The 13,884-nt window shown below is 38.4% G+C and overlaps 1 protein-coding gene across 2 annotated transcripts in view; it reads left to right on the top strand.

The window, feature by feature from the left end:
• MMP16 (matrix metallopeptidase 16) overlaps window positions 1-13,884 on the top strand; it is a 1,817,877-nt gene that overhangs the window by 1,265,824 nt on the left and 538,169 nt on the right. For both annotated transcript variants that reach the window (XM_044065394.1, XM_044065395.1), the window contains one exon: window positions 3,642-3,859. In XM_044065394.1, the coding sequence (XP_043921329.1) occupies window positions 3,642-3,859 (218 nt within the window). The remainder of the gene's footprint in view (window positions 1-3,641; window positions 3,860-13,884) is intronic.

A 13,884-nucleotide genomic window follows, 5' to 3' on the forward strand; every position in this document is an offset into this window, starting at 1 on the left:
GGCAGTGTTGTGATTTTTGTACCAGAATGGCTCAGTAACAGGCCAGGAGTAAAGTGGTACTTTAGCTACAGATTTCATTTTCTCTTCCTTCCATGTTCGGTGATGGCAATCCTATAGGCATATCCTGCAAGCAACAAAAGAGGCAAGCTGTGCAATTACAATTTCTTATTAGCTCCATCAGAAGCTAGGCTCAGGTACCATTCTTTCTCCTTTTCCTGAACTTCCTCACAGTTCTCAAGGAATACCTTAGGAAACTCTGGAGCATCCCATTATCACTAATAAGGAACCTAAAAAATTCTGGGCCAGTATTAATAATCTTCTGTCTCCAGGTCACTCCATTACACCTAATCCCCAGGACTCTAACCCAGAAAACCCTAAAAAAACAGCAAATGACTTCAACTCATTCTTCACAAACACTATCCAAACACTAGCTAGTCATCTATCTCCTGATACCTCAAATCTTCCTCCATCCACATTAAATCCACCTCCTACACTCCAATTACAACCAGTCTCTACCTCCTTTATCACATCATTGCTCCTAAAGTTAAAACCCACCACTCCCTCTGCAGACAAACTGCCTGCAGAATTCTTACAGATAGGTGCCAAAGCCTTAGCCTACCCTATTTCCATCCTGATCAATAGATCTATAAAGGAAGGAATCTTCCCCTCTATCTGGAAAATATCTCATATCATCCCACTACATAAAGGAGGAAACTCTAATGATTTCTCTAACTTTCGTCCAATAGCTCTCCTCTCACCAATCGCAAAAATCATGGAAAAATGTATTCACAAACAAGTACTAAATCACCCTCTCAACAACAACTTACTTTATAACTGTCAGCATGGTTTCAGACCCTCACACAGTACCACTACTGCTTTACTCTCCTTCACTAACTCCATTAACACTAACCGTAACAATAACTATCTATCTTCCTCTGTCTTCATCGACCTGTCCAAAGCTTTTGATATGGTGAATCATAAACTTTTACTACATATCCTACAATCACTGGCTCTTGATCATCTTGCCTTGTCCTGGTTTGCATCTTACCTAGAAAATCGTCAGCAGGCAGTACTTTGGAAAAACTCACTTTCTAATCTTCTACCTATCTCCTTAGGTGTACCTCAAGGCTCTATCCTAGGCCCTTTGCTATTTTCTATCTTTATTAATGACCTTCAATCTGCTATCCCATATACTACCTGTATACAATATGCAGACGACTCAACTATAATCTGCTCTGCTAACTCTCATACAGAACTCCAGTCACTTACTCAAAAGCTTTCAGTGCTGTAGAACAATGGTTCTCTTACCGCTGTCTACTCCTCAACCCCAAGAAAACAAAACTATTACTTTTTTCACCTACTGTAAATCTACTCCACCTTACTTTACTCTTACATCCACTGACGGAACACTCATCTCTCCTGAATTGACCACAAAACTATTAGGGATAACTATTGATAATAACCTCAACTTTGACTCTCACATCAACAACACCATAAAATTAGTTAATAAAAAAATAGGATCCCTTTACAGAATCAAACCTTTCCTAACACCCACAGCTAGGTCCACCATTGCTAGATCTCACCTAATCTCCACTCTTCTCTATGCTTCCCCCATTTACACTAATCTTTCCAAAAACAACATGAAGAAACTAGAAACATCCTATCATAACATAGCTCGATTCGCTAGTGGATCTCCTTTTAGAACTCATCACTGCTTGAACCTAAAAGAACTAGGCTGGATTGAACTTCCTAACCAACTTGTACTTCAACAGATCTTAATTGCTTATAAGATTCTATATCAGCCAACCAACACACCAACACTTACTAGCCTTATTTCTCCATACAACAACCTGCAACAACTACGTTCCTCAAATAAACTTCTGATTAATATTACCAAACCTAACAATAATGCAGGCATCAGTTTATTCTCCAACTCCGTTGGAAAAACATGGAATAAACTACCCTCTGATATCACTTCTTTAACCTCTTTCCAACTTTTCAAATTTCAACTAAAGATTTATCTCAATAAACACTGGCTTTGCTCCTGCACTAATCCTGACTAATGCCAACTCTTCTCTCTTCCTTTACCCTTGTTAAAAAAAAAAAAACTTTATTTTTTATATTATCTGGTTAACCTGCTATGTTGTCATGTGAACTTTTATGCCAATGTATTTTTTTATCTGATTATATTATTGTTTTTATTTCCTATCTTTCTTATGTAACCATTTATGCCTTTTTGTAAAAGTGTACAACTGATGGAGCTTTTCTCCCCGGGCCTCTACTGAAAACGGACATATATCCAGTTGGACTAGCCCGGTCAACAAATGTAAAATAAATGTAAAATAAATAAATAAATAAATTACCACATGTACACAAGGAGCAACCTCTCCTCACCCAATCTCCTTGGGGAATAATGCCACAATAATGAAAACATTCATCATATCTTCCAGTGAAATTTTAGACATGCCATTTTTGCAGCAATTCCTATTCAGTTTGTTACTGTGTGTAAGGACAATAAAATGTATGTGGGCACCAAATAAGTCCCAGATTATTTGACTCTCAGAATGATTGTTTGTATCTATGAAGTGCTTCAAGGAACTGCTGTGATTACTTTTCTGTCTTCAACCTTCTGATGCTGAAAAGCAGTACTCATCCACATAACATTTTCCTTACATGCAGTTTCAGACAGACTGTCCAGAATATTACCACACATACAAGAGAAACCCAGGTGACCCAAGAACTTATCCCATCTTCACACAAAATGGGGGCCTGATTCCTGATTCTTCTAGACATCTTCTGGGCTCCCTTTTTAAAGCATTTATATTGTAATAATGGACAATGATTCAGTGATAAAGAGTCCTTGTGGGCTTTCTTATTGTCAGAAGACTGGGAATTACAGTCTTGTTTAGCTTGCAGGCTCACTTTTTGTTTACCAAAGTTTTTCATTTCCTCCATAGCTTGTTTTGTATCCAAACATATAGTCGATCCTCCTGGAAAAAATATTCTGCTGATGGCTAGATATGGCAACTTGAATGTCACACCTGTGGTTCAACATCCCCTGATTTCCAATATAACTTTGCTTCTCTTTTTGCCTAGTGTATCTCAAATAATAATTTTCAACAAATGGTCTGGTGTAGCCAATTTTAATACTTCCCCCTCTGTCACAGTTTTGCCAGGAGCAGCTCATTCTGTTAGTATGACTGAATCTTTACTAATGTAGATCTCAGCTGCTTTCTGGTGGACAGATTTGGGAAATGTAAGGGAATTGTAAACAATGTGCCCTGTCAATTATCCAGTCAGACACATCATAAATACTCATTAGCAATGAAATGAAGCACAGAGATTGAAAAACAGGCAGATTTTTAGTATAAAATAAATGTTCAAATTATAGCTATAACAAAACAGCTAGTCTCTGGTAATTAAACATGTTTGGAAATTTAGTTCAGAAAGCTATTATTAAAATCATTATTATCAAACTGAAAGGCCTGCTGCATTTTTATCTCAGCTGAAACTTATTCAACAACAACAGCACTGAAAATGTTGGCACCTGTTTGTACCAGTTTTTCACTATTTTCAGGTCATGATCTAGTCTTGTGATATGAATCATGGAATGACTGAATTTCTCCAAAACTAATTTACAGGGCCACCAGACAGACCTCCACCCCCTACAAAACCACTGCCTACAGTTCCTCCACAATATTCACTGCCACCAGCAGCTGATCCACGGAAGAATGACAAGCAGCCCAAATCACCACAGCCACCACCAGAGAAGCCTCCATTTCCTGGAGTTAAGCCTAACATCTGTGATGGAAACTTTAATACTCTAGCAATCCTGCGACGGGAAATGTTTGTGTTCAAGGTAAGCACTTACATTTACATTTTTTTTCTTTCATGAACTGTCTTTGCTAACCTTCATATTATACATGTATATGTGTGTGTGTGTGTGTGTGTGTGTGTGTGTGTGTGTGTGTGTGTGTGTGTGTGTGTGTGTGTGTGTAGAGAGAGACAGAGAGAGAGAGTTGTAGCTAAACTTATTGAAAATATATGTTTATCAAAATTTGTAATCAATAGGGCTGCTGACCTGCTAACTTAGAAAACATCCTGTACCCCAGAGACAAATCTTTTTGGTGGGGTGTTGTGTCCCTTCAACTTCTATGTAAGGTATAGTGGAATTTGCCACTGCGTACCAACTTCAGAATCACACAACAGTGAAGAAACCGTCCACCCAATTACTACTAATTTTAATATCTTTATCTCAGTAAGTTGCACTAGGTAGACACATGTGTCCATATGCATCCATCCACAGATACATGCTACTATTGTATTGCTCAAAAGAGCTGATGGGACATACTGCTGGATGACCCCCTACCTTGAACTCCAGTTTATAAACGTCCTGCATGAAAAGTGCTGAGCAAAGCTAATGTGCATCTGTCTAGGGCTGCAGAGGCCTTCTGCGTAGCAGAAAACCTGCACAGCCTACAGTGTTATATTAAGTGGGATGAGGCAGAGGCATGAATTTCTTAATTAGTTAAGACCACTGGACACATAGCTACTTTTCAGAGGAGATGTGGAAGCAATATCAGGTTATGTGACTTGCTCAAGATCACACAGTAAGCAAATGAGGGCTGTGGGAATCAAATCCTGTACCAGAGGAACTGCAGCTTACAGACTTAACACCTCTGTGCCAACAAAGACAAAAGTGTAATGTGTGCCATTCTACATGTCTTAAACTCTGACAGCCTATGTTATCATCACTGCACGTCGCTGTCACTGTATCTGTGTTTGCACAGGCATGGCAAATATCTCTCATTGTTAAAGGGGCCAGCACTATCATGTATTTATGCGAAAGTATACAGTATTATATTATGATGCCTCATCAAAGAAGGACTAACATAACGTACATCTGTGAACTGTGATGAAAATAGGTTTTTGTGGGATATCCTGTTTTGGAGTAAGCCCTCACCTTTTATGTTCAAAACCTCCCCATAGTAGTAATCTGTCTACAAATTGCAGTCGGTGAATCCATATTTTAGGAACTGCAGCTACGAAAGTTACACAGGACCACTTTTGCCTGCCATATACCATTCCTTAAACTCATTTTCTGTATGGATGCTAAACTATAACAAGACTGCTTATTTTTTCCCCTGAGGGACCTGCTCAATGGCTGCCCTACCACTACCACTTAAACTCATCCATTCTTCCATGAGAAAAAGCCAGGCACCCCATCTGCATGAGAGCCCACTGGCTCATTCATTCCTCTTTGATGTACTCTCCTCATTCGTTCCCCTAAAGGTGATTGTTTGGTGCTATGGATCAGTTTACTGGCCCCATGGAGGCTCCCCACCTCATCCCTCTTTAACCTCTCCCTATAGGCTGCCAACATACTCACAATGGCTGCTTGGATGGGAAATGATATGCATGCTGCAACCCACATCATCCTTGTCTCAGTAGCACTGAAGCCACTTAAGAACACCAGCTTGCCTAGGCCTTTTCCAGGATCAGTTGCCTACCCAGTAGCTTGCATGACTAATATGGCAAGTCAGGCAACAGTCCTGCAGCAAGAGTGGGTAAGATGGCACGAGTGACTCAACATTTCTACGGCAAGGATGGGGTAAGATGGCACAAGTGACTCAACATTCCTACAGCAAGGATGGATATGATGGCATGAGGGACTCATCAGACAACATTCCTGCAGCAAGGATGGATATGATGGCATGAGGGACTCATCAGACAACATTCCTACAGCAAGGATGGGTAAGATGGTATGAGGGACTCATTTGGTAACATTCCTACAGCAAGGATGGATATGATGGCATGAGGGGCTCATCAGACAACATTCCTGCAGCAAGGATGGATATGATGGCATGAGGGACTCATCAGACAACATTCCTGCAGCAAGGATGGATATGATGGCATGAGGGACTCATCAGACAACATTCCTGCAGCAAGGATGGATATGATGGCATGAGGGACTCATCAGACAACATTCCTGCAGCAAGGATGGATATGATGGCATGAGGGACTCATCAGACAACATTCCTACAGCAAGGATGGGTAAGATGGCATGAGGGACTCATTTGGTAACATTCCTACAGCAAGGATGGATATGATGGCATGAGGGGCTCGTGGCAACATTCCTACAGTAAGGATGGGTAAGATGGCATGAGGGACTCAAGCCCACCCTCCCCCGCTGATCACTTTTATTGTAATTTTCAAAAATGGAACACGGGCTGTTTGTGTGATTTCATAGTTTTCTTGTACTGATACTCATCAGCATGACTTGAAACTGAATCTAATGGCACTGGAATAAAATAAATAAAAAAATAAAAATGCTGTAAAATAAAACTGAAATTCAAGTTCAGTCTGAAGACAGCTGTTGGATGGCATAATAGCAGTGGAAGTGCTTTAAAGACTGTTAACGGACCTTGAGCAGGATTCAGAACACTGTCAGGATACAGACAAAGGACTATGTGTGTAAAAAGTTATAGTCAGTCAGATTATCTCGTTGCACTGTTATTGTTTACATTCATTTATTTTTGTTAGCAGGGATAGTCCATCTGGGCTTAATGCCCCTTTTCTGAGGGAGCCCATGGAAAAAAAGTAAACGCATTATGCAGAGTTAGAAATAAATGTATATATACCTTGACAGTAAATAGCAGGGAAAAAACTGACAATAACAGTAGCTGACATTAATTAGAGATATAATGTATACAGGCTAAATTTCACACACATTGTCATTATCTGTTAGGTATTTACAGTTATTTATTATTATATTCAGTGCTGTAGCGTACTTTGATAGTATGGTATACAAAGATTATCAGGGGTCTGTTTATTTATGAACAAATCCTAGCTGTTAGAAAAACCTCATGTTGATCAGGAACAAAGAAAGAATGGTTTAGGAGAGGCAAATTCAAGAGATGAAAGGTTAATATTGACAGCACAAGATAGTAGGCTATGTACACATTGGTTTATAAAGTCCATTGAACATGTGGGAGAAACAGGCAAATGTAGGTTGTGCAAAACAGAATTGGAAACGGTTGTATACCTCGTTGCTGGTTGTGATGTACTAATGGCAGAAGGACTGTATACTGAAAGGCCTAATAATGTGGTGAGACTGCTGCACCGGGGATTATGAAAACATTATGTTATTGAAGTGGCTGAAAAACACTGGAAACATGAGCCACAAAGCATCATAGAAAATGATGAAGTCTACATCACATGTGATCATCCATTACCAACAGTTCAAAAGATAGATGCTAGAAAACTGGATGTAGTGGTCCAAGAAAAGAGGACAAGAATAGCACTGATCATTGAAATTGCCATGCCCAGTGACTACAGTGTCCTGTGACACAAAGTCATAAAATATCAGGATTTGCAGGCAGAAACAAGAGCAATGTGGAAGAAAGATACCCAGATAGTTCCAATAGTAGTAGAAGCAACAGGTCTTATAAAAAAGACTCTACAATCATATTTAGATATGCTACCAGTACATGTAACTCTGTACAAATTGCAGAAGGAGTCATTACTGGGCACATTGCAGGTGCTGTGAAGAGCACTTTTGGCTGGCATCAAAGAGTGAAACAGTACTAATTTCATAAACTTTTGTCATACTTTGAATTAGGAATGGGGCCCCATTCTCGTCATGGTATTAGAAACCCAAAAGATTTGGAGAAATTAAAAAGTTAGAAGAAACTCTAGCATATGCTTACAGAACAGATAAGAGGAAAATGTTTATAGAAGATAAATTGGTGTAAAAAAAGATAAATTTGGGAGGAAGGGTAGCAGAAAGAAAAATTAAAGTTAGTAATAAAGTGCAGGATTATGAAAATTTAATTTATGGCTGTAGTATGTAAAAAAAGAATAAGAGTCAAGGAGAAAATAGACATTAGCACAATTTGGAGAAAACTATTAAGTTATTTTTGTACATTTTCAGTTCCACATAATGTTTAGGTGCAGGGCTGACAATAATAACAACATCCATTGTCCAGGCTGAATCAGCATATGAAAAGGTACAAAGAACTTTTTTTTGTCTACCTCAACATTCCTCCCATGAAGAATTAGTTAAAGTCTTCACTTCTGTTCCTGTCATCTTGTTTCTGTAGTGATTATTTATTCCTTTCAGACATTAATTTTTATAATTTCATCTAATGAGAAAAAATCCAAATCTATCATCCTAACTTCAGTGGAGGCTGGTGACTTCAAATTAAAGGGGGGCTGCAGGACACAGCTGAATGGATGGGGCCAATGGGAAGGGGTGCAGTCAACTAGAAAGGGGAGGAGCTATGCTCAAAACCACAAAAACTGGAACTTTAATTAAATACACTGCCCTAGGTGCCAAACCGTCATTATGAGAGTCCAATCAAAACAAAATGAAGTGTAGAAGAAAAAAATATGTCAATACAATGGCTGCATGACAACTTACTTAATATCTAGATGGAAACAAAAAGGTTGTGAGGCATGAAAAAATAAATTACTTTTTAAATGCATTACTGGAATGCCAGTCAACATCAAGTATAAGAAAAACAAGCAGCACTCAACTCAAACCACTTCTCCTTGCACTGCAATTCTAATTATAATTTATATTCAGCTTTATTAAAGTACCAAGTAACATGCTGAAAGTAGTAATCTCTGTGATACCCCCACTTGTAAAAATGTTTCTTATCCAAAAAAGACCTGCTGCCTGACAACAACTATCTTCTTGTTTCATGGGAAAACATGATCAAAGTAAAAAATGAAATGCAAACAAGAAACAAGCTCAAGATACATTGCTTAAAGGATTATTGTACAGGTAATGGACCACACATGATAGACTGGCATTCTGTTTGGTTTACAGGTAAAGCCTGCAAAGATGACTGCAAGTCTCCTAACAAATGTAATGAGCTTCTTAAAATAATGTAATCCTGTCCTTTATTACAAATACTGTCATATGCATTTCAATACCCAAGGCTTATACATTATCTAGTTATGTAAGTATTCTCTGCATGGCAACAACAGAAAGGCTTTCAATGTTGGTAGTTCTTTAACAGTATGCTTATTAAAGCTTACTTGCATCTTACAATCTCAGTCAAGCTTACCTAATGGTCATTAAAGCATTCCTACTTAAACACAGAGTAACAGGCACTTTCTGAGTAATAATAAGCATAAATCAACAGTATAAAAATATGACAGAAACCAGAACATTCTGCAAAATCAAGGGCAGAATAAAAGTAGTACTTGTGTCTACCTTGGATGGGGGATACTCTGCACATTTACACTGCATAACTGCTCCTTGCCTTGCTTGGACACATCCAGAGTCACTACATGGGGGAGTGGGGTGCAACAAGTATGTCACAATTTGAAACATCTCTGGCTGAGTGTGATGACCCTGACACATTTGTCATACCTCTCAACCTCAGAGCAAGAAATCTGGACAAAGCCATACATAGAAGTGGGACAAAGGCCCAAAAATAAGGACACTTTTTAAATATTGCTCTTATAAACTTAGAAAGATAATAGAATAGTAGGTCTTGCATTAGTATGAATTTTCTGAAGGGTATGAAATCTGAAACTCAAATGTCTGTCATTATTTTCTAACTTCAGTCTTTAATGATTTATCAGTAATTTGTCAAAGAAAACACAATTTTATGAAAAATGGACCAAAAATGTATGCAAAAATATAAAATAGCCATACAATACAGCTGGGAACCTGTCAAAGAAGGGACATTTATTTTTAATATTAGTACTGCTAACTTGAGCAGCTGACAAAATAAAAGAATCTACATGCATTTCTGAAATAAAAGTAATCTATAACTCTGATTGTTACAGTTATTTCTTAATTGTAAACCCTCCACGTTTTCTTCCAAAATTGCCATTTTGTAGCGGGATTATGAGGGGGAGAGCAACATTTTGAGCCAAAATTGTGGACAGTTGAGAGGTTTGGATATGCCTAATTCTATAAAGCAATTTATTTGCATGTACCTCTCAACCTGTTAATGCAGGAAATCTGGACAGGGCCAAATATACTGGGGGAACATATAAACAGTAGTAAAACGTGTTGTATAAACTGTTGATAGAATAACAGGTCTTGCTTTAGCATGCATTTTTCTGAAGGTTATGAAGTCTGAAACTCAGTGTCTGTCATTAATTAGAGACTTAATTTCTAAATTATTTTCCAGAAAACCACACATTTTATGAGGAACAAACCAATAATAAGAAGCAAAAATGTATGCATTCTGTGAAAATCTGGACAGTTGGGAGGTATAGTTCAGCCGGGGCTGTCTTTGAGTTAGCCACCCTTCTCCCTCACAAAATCATGGTCGAATTGAGCCTCCCCCCTGCAGCCATTCCAGTGAACCATTACTTGACTATTTCACCCCATTTACCATAAACACTAATGTGCATACTTCTTTACTTTTACGATGCTTTGGACTTCATTTGAAAGTTTTATTTTGCATTTTACAGCACAAACACTAAAACATCTGCTAAACAAAGCAATGCAATCTCACAATGAAAGCAGACTTATTAGCATTAAAACTTCTCTGCCCTTGAAACTCACATCCATTGAAACAGCGTTGAATCCCACATTCAAAGAAAATACATTTTGCCAGTGGCAGATAAAGATTAACTTTGGGCTGTTTTCAAACCATAGGCCCCTTGCACACGAAACATACACATGCTCTTTGATACACCTTCCTGATTGTATTAAATTGTATTCCTTGTGTACAGTTGTTAGAGGGCGTTTTAAATTTGTTGTTTTGAACATTTTTCCAGTAAACAATGAAACAAAATGCATGCACCAATAATGACAAAACTGCCAAATTCAGAACATTTCTATCATAACAGTCTACTCAAACTTCTACAGTCCACCAGTATCAGTAAATATGCACAGTCTCTGAAGAAGTAAAAGTCATCTAAATAATTCTACATTAAAGAAATCTGTAACTAATGAAGAGGTTGCTGCTAGCAAACAGCTTTATATTTCATTGTTTCATTTACTAATAAAGTACCTGTTGCCCTTGAGGAATAAATTGCCTATGTTGCATTAAAAAAATGATAAGCTAGTAATATTGCAATAGGGAATGGATGGCAAACTGATAACAGGTTCATATAGTTACTACGTATCTTCACCAAGAAGGACTGCAGCATCCACCCCCTTTACAATACAGTATAGTATCATCAATGCCTCTATCTACTGTGGGAGTAGAACCCACAGCCTTCTGCATCAAAAGCAGGTACACTACCTGCTATGCTATTAACAATGCAAGCAGACTCAGCATAAGCAGCACTAAACTTTTGTTCCCGTGCAGCTCTCAGCTTCTAGTAAAATCTACTTGACACTCAGCTGTATCTCTAAACTTTGCAGCACAAGAAATCTGGAAAAAGCCAAAATTTAGGGGGGGGGGGCAAAAGACCAAAAACAGGAACACATTTTAAACATTGCTTATATAATGTTGGAAAGTTGCTAGAATCAAATGTTGTGTTACTACCATACATTTCACTGCCAAATATTGAACCCAGGACCCTGTGCAAAATAGTCAGAGCAACATACCACTATACCAAATCATCTGTTTTATGAAAGAGAGGAAGACTGAAACTTAAATGGCTACCATTTAGTGAATTCAGCTCACACCATAGCTGTCAACATCTTAGCACAAAACACCTGAAAAAAGCCAATAATGGGGCAATACAGTCCGCAAACATATTCAGTGAATTCAGTTCTCACCATAGCTCCTAACCTTGGCACAAAAAACTTGGACAAAGCCATTAATGTGGGAATACAGTCCCAAAAATAGGGACAAATTTCAAATATCCATCTTATAAACTTAGAAAATTGCTATAATAATAGGTTTTGTGTTACCATGTACTTTCTGAAGAATATGAAGTCTGAAATTCAAATGCTTGTCATTTTTATTTATTTAACATTTGTTAACCAGGAAAGTCCAACTTGGAACAAAAGCCAATTTTCAGCAGAAACACTCCAGACACATGCATGTCTTTGTAAGATGGGTGGACACCAGAGCAAACCCACACAAACAAAGGGAGAACATGCAGACTCCACACAGAAGGCACCCCAGCCAAGAATCAAACCAAACAACCTGTAGCTGTCAGGCAGTAATGCTACCACTGCACCACTGCCTGTGTTAAGAAACAAAAATATAGAAACCACAGATTTTATGAGGAACAGAGCAAATATGAGGCAAAAATCTACAATTTTTTTATAAATGGTGGTGGGTAGGGAATTCAGGCTCTTTCCACTTGACCCCAAGGTGCAGGGTTCAAGTCTTATTCTCTACCCACACCACGTAGCAACTGGGGCATCACACACACACATGTACATATATTCTTTGTTTAACAATAACCCTACTCACCCAATCTCACTGGCGCACGCTCTCACTCAAATCCAGATCCAGCACTAGGTGATGTAGGCAATTGCCTAGGGCCTGGGCGGGGGGGGGGGGTTGCCTCAAAATTTAGATTTCATCTTTAAGGATGCACTCTGCAGGTGTCTTTATTAGTATCTGTGCATGCGTTGTACTAAAGATGCATACACATTTAAACTTTACAGGATATTTATGCAGAATTGCTTAGTAGGATGAAAGGGACAAGTGAACACATGATGTGTGTGTGTGTGTGTGTGTGTGTGTGTGTGTGTGTGTGTGTGTGTGTGTGTGTGAGTAAAATGCCCTAGTTAGGGATGGCAGGTATGTTAACTTATTTAGGCTCAAACCCTCTACCTTGATTACAAGAAGGTAGAGCATGAATCCTGTACACCAGCTGCCAAACTGTCATCAGCAGGTGCATTATCAAGGACTGTTGAGTTTCAGTGCATTTTCAAAGAATGTTGAGTTCCAGTGCATTTTCAAGGAATGCTGAGTTTCAAGGGAAGAGACATTTACTGTTATTTATGCTGTCCGTTTTCAATGTGTAACTGTTTTGTTTAGTGCATAGCCATTATCAGTGTTTGTGCTATAAAATTTGTATGCAGTTTTAGTAGCACAGCAGGTAGCATACTTGCCTTTGGTGCAGAAGGTCTGTGTGATTTAGTCCCACACCATGTACATGGAGTGCTGATATTCCAATGCTTTTTGATGGGGGTGCTGCACTACTGAATGTGTCCTCCTTTGGATGAGATATCAACTAACAGTTTGACATCCATTCCCTATTGCAATATTACCAGCTTACCATTTTTTAATGTAACATGGGCAATTTATTCTTCAAGGACATGAAATACCAAAATATAAAGTTGTTTACTAGCAGTAACATCTTCAGTAGTTATAGAACTCTTTAATGTGGAATTATTTAGATGACTTATACTTCTGCAGAGATTGTATATTTTGACTGATATTGGTGGATTATAAGTTTGAGTGACCTTTTGTGGTTGAAATATTCTCTAATGGGTAGTTTTGACATTATTGGTTCAAACATTTTGTTTCATTGCTTACTGGAAAAATGTTCAAAACTACAAATTTAAAACACACTCAAACAAGTAGCTCTAAATCATACAAGGAGTATAATTTATGTAATAAGGATGGAGCATCAATGAAGACATGCATGTATGTGTGGCCCTAAAAATGTGTGCAAGGGGCCTATGGTTTGAAAACAGCCCAAAGGTAAACTTAATTACTTAATCACTTGGCTGCATAAAGTACTTTCTGCAGGCATTTCTGGGAAAAGAGCACACGACCAATTACCATATGTTCTTCCCACAGAATGCCTCATTAGCATTTGTGGTAGACCAGAAGGGCAGCCTACTGTGCTGCTACACCTGTTTGAGGTAAACATTGTAGTATGACTTTCTAAGAATCAGAAGTGGATACCACCAGTGGTAAAATGAGCTTACTGCTTTGCGTTCTGAATCCCAGCCTATGTCTGTACATGATTCTGTGTAGTCTGTAAAGCAGTGTG

Source organism: Protopterus annectens, chromosome 3.part0 (assembly GCF_019279795.1).
Source record: "Protopterus annectens isolate FY-2018-M chromosome 3.part0, PAN1.0, whole genome shotgun sequence".
Lineage (NCBI taxonomy): Eukaryota > Metazoa > Chordata > Ceratodontiformes > Protopteridae > Protopterus > Protopterus annectens.